Source organism: Harpia harpyja, chromosome 2 (assembly GCF_026419915.1).
Source record: "Harpia harpyja isolate bHarHar1 chromosome 2, bHarHar1 primary haplotype, whole genome shotgun sequence".
Taxonomy (NCBI): domain Eukaryota; kingdom Metazoa; phylum Chordata; class Aves; order Accipitriformes; family Accipitridae; genus Harpia; species Harpia harpyja.
The window spans coordinates 29,988,075-30,004,033 of NC_068941.1; the positions used below are offsets into that span (position 1 = coordinate 29,988,075).

General features: G+C 37.0%; 1 protein-coding gene across 1 annotated transcript in view; it reads right to left on the minus strand.

The window, feature by feature from the left end:
• The window catches only part of FAM241A (family with sequence similarity 241 member A), a 150,945-nt gene extending 135,484 nt beyond the window's left edge, over positions 1–15,461 (minus strand). Inside the window, exon 1 of the mRNA XM_052774500.1 lies at positions 15,405–15,461. Within this exon, the coding sequence (XP_052630460.1) occupies positions 15,405–15,455 (51 nt within the window). The 5' untranslated portion in view covers positions 15,456–15,461. The remainder of the gene's footprint in view (positions 1–15,404) is intronic.
• Between the last annotated feature and the right edge of the window lie 498 nt (positions 15,462–15,959).

Sequence of the window (15,959 nt, forward strand, 5' to 3'; positions counted from 1 at the left end):
CAATTCTGCTTTGCTCATTGATTACCAAAATAGTTTCTTGATGACTTGTTAATTTGATAGGTCAAGCAATTTATTAGGTGTTTCCTGTGTTTCCAGCTACAGTCTGCATTGCAAGGAAACAAGTAGTGTCTGTGGCATGGAAGATGAGTCTGTGTCTGATGAGAGCCATGTGTACCAAACTCCCATTTTTCATAAGTGCTGTCATTTTACAGATGTATGACCCTCTTCTCCTGGTTACAGAGGAGGGGGGGGCTGGGGGAAGATAATGTACAGGGTTCAGTAGAGAAACCCTTGTAGGCAGAAACACAAATCATGTCATGCAAACCAGAACAGGCTACAGGAACATCACATCGCTTTGCAGAAGACAATAACAGATAGGACAGAGAAAGATGGAGTCTAAGATGATTAGGAAAACAGGAATGGTTAATGGATAACAGCAACGTGGCGCCAAGCAGTTCATTCCATGTCATAAAGATATGAGGCAACACAAACAGAGAGCAGGTAAAAGGTCTTTGAAATTCATCCAATCAATGCAGATGCAGATTTGTGTTCCCAGTATATTTGACAGATAATAATACAGACTGTGGAAAAATTAATGTATTTCAAATTAAGTCTTTTGTTTTCTTAGCATCTCTTATTCTCAGCGTGCAGTATATCAACTCCAATTTGAAATTACTTTTTCGGTTTTGTTATTTTTTTTTTAAACAGCTCTTCTCTGCAAATTCTAAGCACTTTCTTTTGCCTTCAAACCCAGGGTTAACATGTATCTTAGGAACATCATTTCTCTTTTACATCAGACCAGTAAGCTTGAGAAACAGTCTGAAACACATGGGAGTAATTCCACCCCACTCCTCACCTCCTGTGGAGGTCCCTACTGTACTACTATTGCTGCAGAATTTGACTGGCTCCCATTGCACAGCGAAGGCATAGAGGGATCAGTGCCGCTAAGCCCCTGACCAAGAAGGTACTCAAAACTCTATTGCATACATATATGGGGCAAATTGAGATATTATACTTCCTCTGAAGATTTAGAGTTAGTAGGGAAGACAGCTTAATCTCTAATTCTACTCTGCTTCATCTAAAGCACTTTTTTTGTTTGTTTGTTTCAGTAGAAAATTACTCACAAACCCTCAAAGTTTGATTGGCAATTTGTGGCAGCCCAGTTTTGCAGTACTCGGCACATGTGTCACAAAGTACTAATCCTGGAAGAGCGTTGAGAACTTAATTTGTGATGATATAACTATTCAGACATCAAGGGTTCAGCGTGTTTATACATGAAAAGTGACTGGGACCAGGCTATGGCTGACTTAGCTGGTGTGTTTGAAGGGAAAAAAAATTCCCTGAAGTCCTCACTGTTCAGAAGCTTGGATCCCTGGCACGCACAAATTTGCAAGTACATTGCGGATCTTGTACAACCATCAGGTTCTCAGCAGAAAGCAACAAGAAATGAAGTGAGGGCATGACAGCATCTTTTGAATCAACCAGAATTGGCCTGAAAATCCAGTTAAAGAGTTTCTGCTCTTTCTTTTCACATAACCACTCCTTGTAAGAAAGGCAGTAGTGTGCAGTCACTGTGAAGTGACCATCAGTGGACATAAGTAACCAAAACCTACTAGTATTGGGTAACTCCTTAAATCTAAATGACAGAAAATACAGGAACACAGCCAACAGGCACTTCAGTAATGTGCTTGTTTTCCACTAAATAATTTACTTTGGTTTATCCTTACTCAGGCAAAGATTTCATTGACTTCAGTGGAAATTCTGACTGTACAAGGAATGCAAAATTTTTTTCCTCCTGTAAACAGAGGTTCTCTGGAATTGCAGCCTGCACATAATAAACCTCTGAAACAATTCAGACCCATCATTCTAATTCACTGTGAACAGAGCTTCAGTATATCTCAGTTAACAATAAACATAGGCTCTCCTCCCAGTCCTATTGAAATCTATGGCAAAACTCCCAGCGACTTCAATAGGAGTTGTAGCAGACCCTGGGGCTTTCAAAGACCAGACATGTGATGGTTTAGCATTCTGCCTACTCTAACTACAGGTCAAACCTTTGGTTTTGTAAAATACAAAAGAGAAAAAGAATGCATTTTCTGCCTGGTTGATGGGAAAAAATGTAAACCAGCAGTAACAGGCATTTATAATAAAAAGTGCTACGTGGAGACCATGAACCTCCTATCACTCAAAATCAATTTTATATACTCATCCTATAATAAAATTCAGTCAATATAATGCTTTTCCACAGGTTCCAAATCACTAAATGACAGTTAAGTAGCATCATTTGCCCCAATCAATTACACATAGAAGCTAAATAGATCAAAATAAGTTACATCTAACCTATTATAAAATAAAGAATGTTAATTATTGCAGAGTTAAGACTAGAATTGAACAGAAAATGATGTGGTTTGCTAGATAACAAAGTTAGGAAAACATACAACTAAATCTCTGTATGCCATGATTACATCACATTTGATAACACTGTCCAAGATGCTGCTGTTTATTCTTTAGATAAACGCCCTAATCAATAGATACATGAAGACAAAATAAGAGTAATTGAGAGGGTGTATTTGCCTCTCTACTGGTACATATCTATTGAAAGCAAATAGAATTCTCATCAGCAAAAACTACTTTGAGTCTAATTTGCAGTTTTTCTTTCTATTTATAGCTTTTAGAAACATCATGTTAGGGATATGGCAAATATTCAAGCATTTGCTTAGCTAAAAGATAAAGGGCTATAAAGCCAGCTGAGATATGATACACAAAACAAGGTTTAGCATAGTATACTCAAAACTGCAGGTCACCTTTCTTCAAGACCAGAAAGAAGTAACATGTCCCCCATAGCACAAGGGTTTATGGACAAAGAGTCTCTTAAATGCCTGGTTCTTCACATGATTTTTTTGTCATTGAAAACAGATGGAGCAAATTCTAAAAGCTAACACCTTTATGCCATTATCTCATTAAAAAAAAAAGTATTAATAAAGCCTTATAAGGGAAGTTTTCACACCTGAATCAGCATCAAGCTTTCATTGTGCTAGGACCTATACAAATATATAGGCTCACTGTGAACTAGCAGTATAGAAACAACCAAATGCTTTTGATTCTCGGGGCATTTAAAAACTTATTTCCCTGGGCAGCAATACCAGTTCAGTTTAACCCTACCTCTAACACTTGCTGCAATTGACTGATGAATCTGCTATAATCTAGATCAGTAAAATTATGTAGGTTTAGAAAAACCAAAAGATTCCCAACTGAATCTTCCTCTCCTCTCATCTCACCTAAAAAAGCCTGAGGATTTAAAACATAATCAGGATCATTTCAGTGGCCTGGTTTATAGCCTGGCTCTCCAGACAGTTACCTCAGCACAGCTGAGGAGGGCACAAACTGTGATGTGGGATTATGAAGCTAGAGTAAAGAAGGACAGAGAACTTTTCACAGTGGCTTTGCCACTATCAAACCCATGAAAATAAACTACAACCCAAGCCTGCTTTTTTACTTTGACAAACTACGTACTAAGCAGAAATAAGCATGTAAAGAAAAGCTGAGCTGTGCTTAAGTCAGGGAGTTACTCATCATTTCAGTGAGGATTTCACCTTTTACATCTAACAGAATTTGTCTTTTTCAGTGCAGGCAGCTGAGGGTGATGGTATGCATATTTTCTATCAGCTATGAGTGCAGGGCTTTCCCTGCCCCTAAAGAAAACAGCTTCTGAAGATCAGACCCAAACATTCATTTTCTGTTCAGTATTCCTGGAATGTTCTCCTGCTTCCTGGGGCTTCTTAACTATTTGCACCTCACAGTATCCTATCTGTAAAGTAGGTGTTAAAATATCTATCTCACATGGCACTGATGACAATATTTATGCTGAGCTTTGAGAGACTAGAATGAAAGTTAGTACAGTAAAAATGCCTGATTTTGTTCCCACTGTTCAGAAAAGCCTTTACAAAGCTAATACTTTGCATTAAGGATCTTTCTGACGGACAAGGAATGAAATTAGTGAATGGAACTACTGGTGTCACATCAAAAGAGACCCTCTATTCACCCCATCTCCCTTATTTATTTTTTGGCATTATCTTTTTCCTTCCTATCTTTCCAAGGCCCAAGGCATCAAAATTTACATTTTCTTTGCATCCTATCCTTAAGAAGGAAAGGAGGGAGGGAGTAGGAGGCAGATAAAAGGAACAAACAGCTCTAGATATCAAGCAGTGTAACCAATTCCTTAAAGTTAGTCTGTGCTTTTGAATATTTTATAATTTATAAACTGGAAACACATTATGCTTTGATTTTCAAACGGCAGCTGAAGTCACATGCCTCTCTAAACCTTCTAAGAGATAAGGAAACTGACAGAGATAAAAAAATATTTACTTGTTATTTTCAGATGATCCTGGTGGTGCTCCAAATTTCTATGGCAGGTGGTGTGGAAGGGATTTGGGAGGTGGTGGAGAGAAAGTATGAAAGACATTTGGAAGGATGCTTAAGAACAGTTTTCGATCCTGTGAAAATGGGTCCAGATTCTCCCCTTAATCACTAGAACACCACCATTACCTGTTGCTATTTTAAGGCTTTATAATTTTAATGGTAATATTAAGTACAATATTTGCTGTCAGGTATGCAAAATCATAAGACAGAGATTTTCTGCATTCATTCAAAATTGCCATTTTATGACGTCCTACTGTGCTTAAGGGCCATATCTTTAATTCATTTGTGACAAGAGAGTATGATCTGACCTGCCTTATGTTCTGTAGTGCTCAAGGTAAGCTTTGTATTATAGTCCAAAATTCATTGCATTTAGTTAAGAAAGACTGCAAAGGAAACAATACACCACTGAAAGCAAGCTGATAACACATCCATCTGAATGAGAAATTCAGCTATATATTAAGAGGGCCAGTGCCTACTAAGATGATAAGCCCCTCTATCTGTGAGCACACCAGAACAGAAGCACTGAGCACGGCTTTACGTGCAAGATGTGAAATAGTTCTGTCCCAACTTTCAGCCAGAGCGGCAGCGTAAGAGACAGGCAGTACAGGGATACTGTACAACTTCAGCCCTTGAATTCTACAACGATAAGGCAGACTCCCAGGATTAACAGCCCTGTCAAGGGTAACTCTCTGAAGTGCTTATTTGTTTAGAAGAACCACCTCATTTGTCATTAAGGAGTGATAGAAATGGAAACCCTCTGACACAATATCTGAAGTCTACCTGGATGTATGTTTTCTTGGTATCATAGAAAGCAGGAGATAAAACCTTGCTATCTGGTTTTGAAAACAGTATTAAAATGAAATACTTGTTTTTATAATGTCTGGTTTCTAAGATATTTATTTTATTGCTTTTCATAGGAATATTGCATGCCAACTTGAAAGTATGTACTTTCCATGATGAGCAGAAGTATACCTATAGGAACACAATCTTAAGTACAGCAATACAATTTAATCTTAAATTACCCCCCCCTTTAAGAGAGACAGTTTTTATTTTTACTTTCTCTGAACTTTAAATAGATGTTTCTGATAATGAGTAATGACACTTGTCAGGTAAAATCACAAAATTGATTTTTTTGTTAAGCTTCATTTACGTAAAAAGTGAATTCAACTAAAAATGTGTAATATGAAAAACCTGAACTACTCATCTAAAGATTTTTATTACATGGAGATATTCCATGAATGATCCCATACTGCAAAATCAGAACCTGTTTCTTTAGTGGCTTGGATTCCTCAAATCTGAGGTTTTATTCACAGCCCATCTTTCCTCTATATCTTACTTAAAATTATGGTGGGGAGAAAGGGTCTAATAAACAACATCTTTTAAGAGCTGTCAATGACTTGTAAATACTTTTCTTGGAAGCCAGAAGACTAAAATGAGGATGGTAAGAAGCAATGGAGACTGAAGAATATAAAACACTACAAGTAGTGCTGGGAAGCAATCCCTCACTCTGTTGGTGGTCTTCTAGATACTGGACCTAATTGGATGTTAGGAATTAAAGATATCTTGTTCTGTCAATTTTGACAACGTGTGTAGTGAAGCAAACTAGAGAAGCTCTTGTTTTACCAATATATACTCCCTTCAAATACATATATAACTTTTCCAATTCAGAAACAAACTGTCATTTGCTGTAAGGGCAAGCATAAGATGTCAATAGAGTTGTGGTAGGAAATGGTAAGTTTGTTTTGTTATCAGTCCCATGTTTCATAGCCTGTTACCCTCTGTTAAATGCAGTGGGAAAAGAAAAAAAGATAATCCAAACAAACAAAAAACCCTTGTATTCAGTGTTTCATTAATTTTCTCTCTTTTTTTTTTTTTGCTGCTGAACAAACATGTGTAGGGAAAACTATTTTAAGTGACTGTGTGGGGTATTGGCACACTCCTAACCCATATAGGAGCAGACTGGCAATGGAGAATTTCACATATTTCAGTAAGAGGAAAGAATTATGCAGAATCACTGTCTTCAACACAGTAATGGTGTGACTAGAAATACTAAATTCTGTCAATAACTTGGCATCAGAGTTGATGCTGGCAATGTTTTTAAAATTAGTAAGTGATATACCTTGTGTACAACATGGTGTCAGTCACTGTACATTTGAAATCATCATAGATTTCTGCTGTGTTTCTGATTTTGTGGGGTTTTTTTAAACATCTGATTACCCCTGACTATTCAAGAACTGCTCCCTTAGAAAGTGCTAATTAAGATACTGAAGAGTCTCATCTAATATTTATACTTCTGGTGTTGCACTAGATCATTTTGCAGTGCATGAACAGCGTCATGAAGAAGGAATTAGAAGCAGTATAGCTTTGAGCCTCAGATAATCCTTCACTGATTAGTGAGATTCGCATCATCACCTATGCTGAATGCACTCCTCTCAGGATGTTGATAAAGCCCTTCAGTATCACAATATGGACTTCCAAGCACAGCTACGGCTTTTCTACCCAATCAAAGTGAAACCCTCAGTTCACCTGGTTAAGCTAGCTAATCCTAAATCGGCTTTTAGATTGTCACTTAACAACTCTGAGGCACTCCAGAAGGATCCCACACAAATCCTGTGGTAAATGAGGCCTAGGCTGAGTGAAAATGAACAAACAAAAAGCTTTAAAAATGGACAGCAAATTCTTTATCTAAGACATATTTTTATTTCTTTAGAGTGAGAATTAAGATGTCAGGAGTTGGACAGTTCTGTTAAATTGGTCTTCAGATGATGATGTATGCCTGCTTAGATTTCAAATGATGACATATGGCTACCTATTAAACTGCAGACTAATGAAAATAATGTGCAGAGGGTTTGCTGCTTTGTAATTTTTGAATATGTGGATGACTAATAAAACAAAATTACAGGTTTTAATCAAGATTTTTAAAAGTTTCAGTAGTTCATACGTATTTGCTGGCTTTAAAAATGCCTGAACAATCTAAATTTATTGATGAACTCCCCAACAGTATGTCACCATCTTCTGATGAAATTTTTAGCAAAAGTTACACTCCTATGTTAATGCTGTACCTTGCAGGAAACGCTATGCTGTCATCTAATCCCTAGGGCTACACACTATACCAACAGTATTGAAAAACCCTTCTTGCTTTCAGAAGAAAATCATGTCCATTGTACGCAGGTACCAACTATAGGCTGGCAACAGTGGCTGTAGCTGCTGATTGGCAAGCAGAATGCAAGATAACTCTTGCATCCGTTACTAGAGATGGACAATAGGTGCTGCCCAAGTGGGTTTGCACTTAGGCTTCTTAGATTTCATAGGCTGTCCTGTAAAATGATTCCATTGAATACACAGTGATTTGAAATCTCATACTGGAATTTGCAGTAAGGTAGTAATACAGGAAATATGCTCTGAAATTATCTTAGAATTAAGTGATAGCTGGAAATCAAACTTGTAACACAGAATTATTCAAGTTTTAAAAATCTTCCTTTTGCAGTGAAATGAGGGAGCAAGATTCCCAGCACTACCTGACAAGTGAAGGCACTCACAGCAAAAGCTGTGAGTGGCAGAGAATAAAGGTCTTGCCATCTGAAGCAGATCACTCAACTACCAACGCCAGATTAAATAGAAAAAACACACAGAGATCTAAGTTTATTATCTTTCATACTGAATTGTTTAGAAATAATAAATAGAATACACAAACCCTATACCACGGTAGTTTATTTTGTCTTGTGGGAAGTTTTAACAGTTTCTGGGATTAAATGGCTTTCCCCTTCTGTGAAGGGTCTGATGTAAACTCTTGTACTGAGGCTTAAAGTCTTAAGGTTGTTAGAAGTTTCCATCAGTCAGTCTGTATGTCAATGGATAAAAAGTTGGTTGCTGATCTGACCTGTTCATCGCTCTCTGGAAAGATGCCATCAAACTACAGACACATTTGGCAAAGCTGGGGGAGGAGGGGGGAATGGGAGAATAGGGTTATTCAGTGAGAAAAGCGAGTTCCTCTATGCATTAATGCTGGGACATTGAGAGAAAGCCTTAGAAAACTCCAAACCAATTTTGCACATGTGTATGCTCATTTTGTAATTCAAGCCTCCACTTTATAAAATTCTAAGAATTACATACATTTGCCTGTTTAACAGAGGAGAAAAAAAATGGGCTATTTTTTATTTCTGAGACAGGTTAAAACAGCCTTTGTTATTTAACATGCTAGCTCCATGATTTTGCTGAACAATGTATGCTTGCAGAGTTACACATTAGTTCACTGCAGAACAGACTAGCAAAATGTCTAAGAAAACTGCAGTAGATAAAAATCACTGATAAGTTAAAGTTATCTAATATCCATTCACCTGGATAAGAATAATAGTCACAGCACTTTTCAAGTTTATTTTGAAATAATTTTTGCATCAGTCTCCTAGAATTTCTGAAAGCTGCAAAAACCTCTCACTTAAATCTAGCGTATTACTTTTTTCTCTGTTAACATGCTATAAATTTATTTCCACTGATGCAGTAACCATCTTTTATGCTGAGACTGCTTTTCCAGTTGCTTAAATTCATCTTTTAGTTGTTTTTCCAAAGCAACAAACAGTCTGATTTGCGGGTGTCATACCAAAATGTCTTTAATGAGATTCAGCATTTTCTACCACCTGACAAACTTAAGTTGTGCTTTTGTTTCTCACTCTTTAGATCCAGATGTATCCATCTCTAAATTTATACTTGCAAATATTAGAACAATCCAGGACCAAATCCTGAAGCACAGTATTTAGGCAACATCCTTTTTTTTTTTTTTTCAGCAATGGGATTCTTGCCTCAAAAAGAAGCAAGTAGGAAGGGATTGGCAGTTTGTCTGCATTTTGGCAAAATAGGTTTCCTGCCTCTGGTGATTCCCTTAATTCAGTTGTCAGCAGAGAGTATCTGTAGCAAGGATTTAACCTATAAATTGAAGGGAAATCTTATTCTGAAGCATCAGAAACAGTGGCTGTTACAGGCTACACCCTGAGATTAGGTTTTACTGCCCAGACATTAAGTTAAGGTATGTGTAGGTAGTTTAATGACCCACAGAACACAGGCTGTTCTTTGCGTACCAGTCCTGCTCTGCAAATTTACAGGAACCTGAAAGCACTGCTAATTTACATGGTTTAAAATATCGGGACCATATTTAGAGGAAGCTGAAAGCACTTTTAATTTACATATTTAAAAATGCAGTGACTATATCTGGAAAAGAATAAAACAAAAAATAAGGTTGTATGTTCTGAAAAAAAGGCAGCTTAACTTAATTGAGGGAAAAAATGCAGCAGCCTCTAGAGGTATTTTCACTGTGGCCATATATCTTGAGGGATATTAATAGGCCTAACTTAGGCATTACTGGATTAATAGGCCTAACAAAGGTTTAACAAATGGGATCCAGCTCACCTAACTTAAGATGTCCACACCGGAGACTGGAGTCCCAGCAGACTACTGATTTCCTCTGTATAGTCTGCCAAGAGTTATAGACAATTTTCATGTGTTACCCATCTGATGTATTTCAACAGCTATTTCAGACTGAGGTGGCCTGCACTGCACTTGCCTCTAACCATACAGACTGCCCGCAGCAACCAGTCTAGATGTAGATACCTGAATATGGTCAAATGAGTCCTACTGTGTGAATGCAATATTTTGTCTTCCAGACTAGAATGGACAGTAAGTACAAAGACAAGTTGTTTGTGGAGGTTTGTAAAACTACCCTTCCATGCTGTACAGGAAGCTATAATAGCTTCGATAGCTATACTACGTGGTCTGCTTTGTAGGCTATGGAAATCATAGCTCATCCCCTCCCAAGCAAAGTTTTACTACAGGTGAGAGACTAATGCATGTGTTTTTGAAAATGGCATTTAGAGGTCAGCTATACCTATCTGGCATACAGCAGGCATGTCACATGCCAGAAGTTGATGATGAAGGTGCTCAGGTCAGGGGTGCGTCTTGTCACACCCTGTTTGTAGTTGACCAAAACAAGCTAATAAAAGTTAACTAGGTTAATTTTTATAGCTCTTTCTATTAGCTGAATGCAGAGTTTATCATTCAGGAGAAAGGTAGTATCATGATAGATGGAAACCAAACATTAAGCACAGACAGCACAAACAGAAGCCAAGCATAGGTCACTGGACAATCAAATCAGGCAACAACAATAGTTTAGGAGTGACTGGGGGCATAGTTCAACACACAGGACAAATGCATTGGTTTGTAGAAAGGAGAATATTCTTTTGAATTTTACTGATTAATCTTTTTTTCAAAAGGAAGAGTTGAGGAGTCTTTTGAAACCTGTCAACAATTCATTCCTCTTGTTGCATTTTCTAGAGAGAGGTGGAGAACTCCTATCACAAACCTTTGTGGTAGGTCACTCTGTGATAATCAGTATCTGATGGGGTAGAATAAGCATGTTACACAATGGTGTAGGTTATAAAACCCCCAAAGAACCTAGTACAGACAGAAAGGGTCAATATACAAAGAACAACAAAACAGCTGAAAAACTAGGCCCAAACCACGTCACCGAAAATGGTTATAAAACAAGGCATGCTTGCGTCTAATAAGATAGATGTTCTTGGCCTTGATTTCCTGGAAGATTTCCCTATACGTCAGTATTGAACCAAGCACTTTGGAATAGCGTTAGGAATTTATATCCTGGGGATGCCATCTTTTAGACAAAATAAAATCAATGTCCCAACCAGTCAGCACTTTTTTACTGCTTGTTCCAAAATTAAATATCTTTATCTCCGGTCTTCAACAAATTCCAGATCCTGTCATAACTCAGTTCTCACTGCAGTTTCACTTAGATCTTCAAATCTACATTACAGTCCAGTTACACTGTATATGAAAAAGTGATTACAAACTACCACTGCTCTTGTGGCCACCACATCACTGTTTAGTAACACTAAATTTGCATGGACCTGTACATTGTAATACATTCACAAAGAAAGGCACTGTAGTATGCAGCATGGCTACTAAAAGTATATTCCTGTAAAATTATAATTTACAAACCACTGTCAAAGGGATCTTCTGATTTCTTTCATCTGTTTTTAAATGTTTTATATTTATGAACAGACCAAGTATATGTGACCTGGGCTAACATGGTTTCTTCAATGGAAAAAAAAGGAAGAATATTACCATTGTAATATACTAGTGAATGAAAATAAAAGCCCAACAGGATCAGAACCTAGGACTGCTAATGTAAGAGACAACCACATTTACTAAGTCTAAACAGACGTTTGTAGGAATAAACTGAATATATTGTCCTTTAACTTGAAGAGAAGGGAAGAGCTTACCATTATATTCAGGAAGCTGTTCTAGAACAGGTGAAAGAGAGAAAACTTACTGATGTCGATGCCAGCTATATCAGATGCATTTGACAGTTGCACATTGTCTAGTTTATATGTGCATTTGTGTATGCCGATATCTGTTTATTGGCACTGCATATGTTCCAGTTGTTTCAAGCAAAAGGTCACTCAAAAGTCAAAGATATGCCCAGTGAGTATGGCAGAAAATAAATTATGGGGTTTTTTTACACCATCCTATGGTTATCTAAACCGGACTATATTATTAATTTAATTCCAAGCTCCTAATTTATGGAAAACTTAAATTAAATCAAATTCAGTCCTGAATTTGTAATGAATCTAGAGCCATCTCCAGTCTATTAACAGTACAGAGGTGTCAGAAATGAGACATTTCAAGTTGGCGAGTTTTAACATAAACTGGATTCCAGGTGATACTGGCTTGTCTGGAAAGCCGTCTTAAAATATGTTTGAAAACACAGTAAGACAAAAACTCACTGGAAAATGCATCTGCAGTTTACTAAATCTTTGGCAAATTTTCCACTGACTTCTTGTGATACCAAGTTTTCTTGCCGTAATTGAATGAATCTTAGGCATTCAAAATCTGTGCAACTTTGGTCTCCTTGTATTTGCATTAAAAAGAAAATGTATTTGTAGCATATATTGTGCAGTTTTCAGCTAAATAGACTTTCCAGAAAAATATAGATGCACATGCATATTAATGGACACCGTTTCTTTCATGTCTCTCAAGCCTGCCCTGAATTGCAGCCTCCCCTGAACAATTCTACCACATGCAACTAGGACTAGCTCACAGACCCAAATCTAATTCTGTGTCCAGCTCCTTCCCTCCTGCTTCAGCACGCTCCTCATCTTGGCCCCTAATAGAGATGCTACTAGTGGAAAACACAGGAAATTTTCACCCTAAAGTAATAAACCTAATTCTAACTATTCTAATAACACGCTGAGAGACACAAATTAAAAAAACAAACAAAACAAAACAAAAACCAAACATGAACAAAACCCAAAACAAAACAAAAAAGCACATGCCTTAGGATGGGCTTCTAATCCTAGAAGAACTATGGCCAAATTTATCAGTTAAATGAGAACCCCCAAACTCCCAATTAAATCCATGGTTTCGGAATCTTACCACAGGTGCTGGATTTGTTGTTTTTAAGAACTCAAATTATAATTCTGAATCTTGCTACTTTAGCAATTGCAACATAAGGTTGTGCTGGGATGTTTTATAATCATCCTTTTCCAAAAAATCTCATTACTATGTTCAGTGATTCTTGGAAAAGGCAAAAAGTCCCCATACATAGAACCAAAATGAAGAGGATAACAAAAGATCCCACCTGATTTTTCAAAATCTTATAAATAATTTGAGCTTTGGCTTACTTCAAACCCATTCTTAATCTACCTTAACTGTTTTGTTCATCTGTTTTTTCTAAGATACCACACTCCCTAGTCATAATAAACAAGTGACCATACTGAACTGAGGAACTGTGAGAAGAGGATCTGGCAAAATAAATAAAAAATCCTAAATAAGAACAAAAATATCCCACTACAGGAATGCAGAATTCTGTCTGCATCACTGGCATTCTGGAAGGCTGAAGTGTTTTATAGGCAGTACCATATGCTAGAGAGTAGAAGACACTCATGGGCATTTTTATGAAAGCAGGGAATTTGCCTTTGGGAAGTTTTCATGTGTTTGTGGAAACTCACAAGCTTCCCATCATTTTCAGGCATCTGTGATTTTGTTTCTTTTTTTTTTTTTTTTGGTAACATATGGAACTGTCACTTCAAAACATGCCCTTGCATCACTATGAAATGTATATTTCATTTCTCTAATCCTCTATGGGAGCCAGAGAGAAAAAATATTTAAAAACATATTGTATTTGTTGTGTAGTTAAAGGGATAGCTTGAGCTTCCTATATTGCAACTTCAAACTTGAAGCCTCCTCATCAATGAAATAAAAAAGGCTGGTAAGCACTGCTTTTGGGCTGTGCAGTTACCACGTCTGGTGCTTAAAACCGAGCTAACATCATAACTGAAAGCACAAAGGAACAGTAAGTTTAATCTATCTAGGCTTTTGGATACAAATATCAGTATCAAAAGTCCAGGAAGAAGTGTGGAGAAAAAAAGAATCTGTTCTGTGATTTCAGAATATTTTATGGTGTATGACAGAACTAGCCTTCCTCTGATTCCATTGTGTTGTATATACGTTATACTTGAGCAATTTACAATATAATCGTACTGCAGAAAAGGTTTTGGATATGAAATATGAAGGATGAAACTGGTTCCAGGTGGAAAATATTACCAATGCCAATATGCATTACAGCTGCTAGGAAAATGTCCCACTTATCAACTAATACTTAAAACCAGTATTGCTTTGTAAAATGATTTTCTTTGAGTTCATTACAGAGCTCTGAAGTTCTCTACATTTTTAGTTTGTGTAAAAAATAACAAGACACATCTTTCCCTCAATCTCAGCAAATTCCTAAGTCACAGAGAACCTGCTAGCATAATATATGTTATAAACATATATAAAATACAGGAATGATTATTAGTACTTCTTCAAAGTGCCTCCAGCCCCTTCACAGTTTTCGGATGAAAATACAAACTCATCCACCCTGTAAGCACACTTATCAGCAAATATGCATATACTTGGAAAAAATTAGGGTTCTCCCATACTTCTTTTCCACTTGCAGAACACCACTTAGGGAGAAGCAGCTGAGCTATCCTAAAGTCTCAGACTACAAATGTTATTCAGGTACTTCAGAGGAGAGACACAGAAGTTGCCTTATTTTCCTTCTCACATACTGCCTTCCTACGTCATTACCAAGACTACATACAGTTCGCCATTAACAACAGAACATGTTAAAGAAAACCGGTCATCAAAAAGAGACCCCAGAGAGGGTCTCTTTATTTATTATTATTTCATTCCATTGTTTTACACACTGACATTGAAATGTACTTGTCTACGTGAAATAAAAAAAGTATGCTTATTTTTACTGTGCTTATTCATTTGAACATTTTAAACAAACTCTGAATCACTCATGGTTAACTCTGTACAAATAATTTCAGTGAAATAAATGGGCATAACAAGGTTGAGCATGTGTAGCATTATTTGCAGGCTCTTCTAAGTCACTAGTTCATAATGAGTCATCTTCATTACACCCAGAGAAACGCTATTGCTAGCAGAGTTTTGAAAGTACCTACAAGAATTCATTTTTGCCATTCAGGCTTAACATGCATAGCTCAGTCTTTGAACACACTGGGATGTTTATATAGCTGCACACATAATATACTGAGACAAGGTAAATCCCCACTTTTCTTTCTTGTCTTTCAGGTATTTTTAGTGGTTTCTTTGTGTTTGTCATTCTATTTGAATTTTGCAATCCTAATTCTCAAAACCAGCTGAAGAGTAAACAGAGAGGCTTTGTGACATGAAAAAAGGAGGCAGATGAACAATAAATAACAGATAATGCAAGCTTCTCTTGCATTTCTTCCTTTAAACAAAATAAATTCAGAGTAAAAGCTTTTCTCAGAAAAAAGGAAATGCTAGGGAAAAAATGTGCAACATGAAATAATTTTAACTGGCTAAGAAGAGGCATTTGGTATCTTTGATACATACTCAAACCCCTTTGTCAGGATTTTCTCAGTGTTTTTTTGCTCAATATCTGTGGGAATTACCTGACTATTTTCAGTCAACATCTGCTGGAAAGGCATCCCCATGGCTCCCATCTCTGACACTGCAGTCCATTCTGTGGACTCTTGTCCAGCTTCTCCTGGGGCTCTCTGGAAATAAAAATCGAATCACTAAGTAAATCGTGCACTTTCTTTCTGCTTCTCTCTAGATGGCAGCATTTGCCTTAAGGACTTCCCTCTACATGAACATTTCTCACACAGAAGTAACAATAAGGGCTCAAGAAAAACACTGTCAGGGACCGGAAATTCTTTGCCATTTGTTTTGGTTTGATTTTCGTACTTTTCACTGTTTCTTTTGCTCGGATTTTTTTTGGGGGGAGCACGCCTAACTGTTCACGTTGATAACTGAAGTTGTTCTAGCACAAATAGTTAAAAGCTAAATACCCCAGTGCAATTGCATGTATGAAATTGAAATACAGTGGGAGTTCAATTAACAGAATAACAATATGCACAGTGTAAGCAAAATATATTAAATTGACATGGATTAAAATTCATGAGTTGAAAACTTCCCCCCAAATTCCAAACACATCTGAGACAATG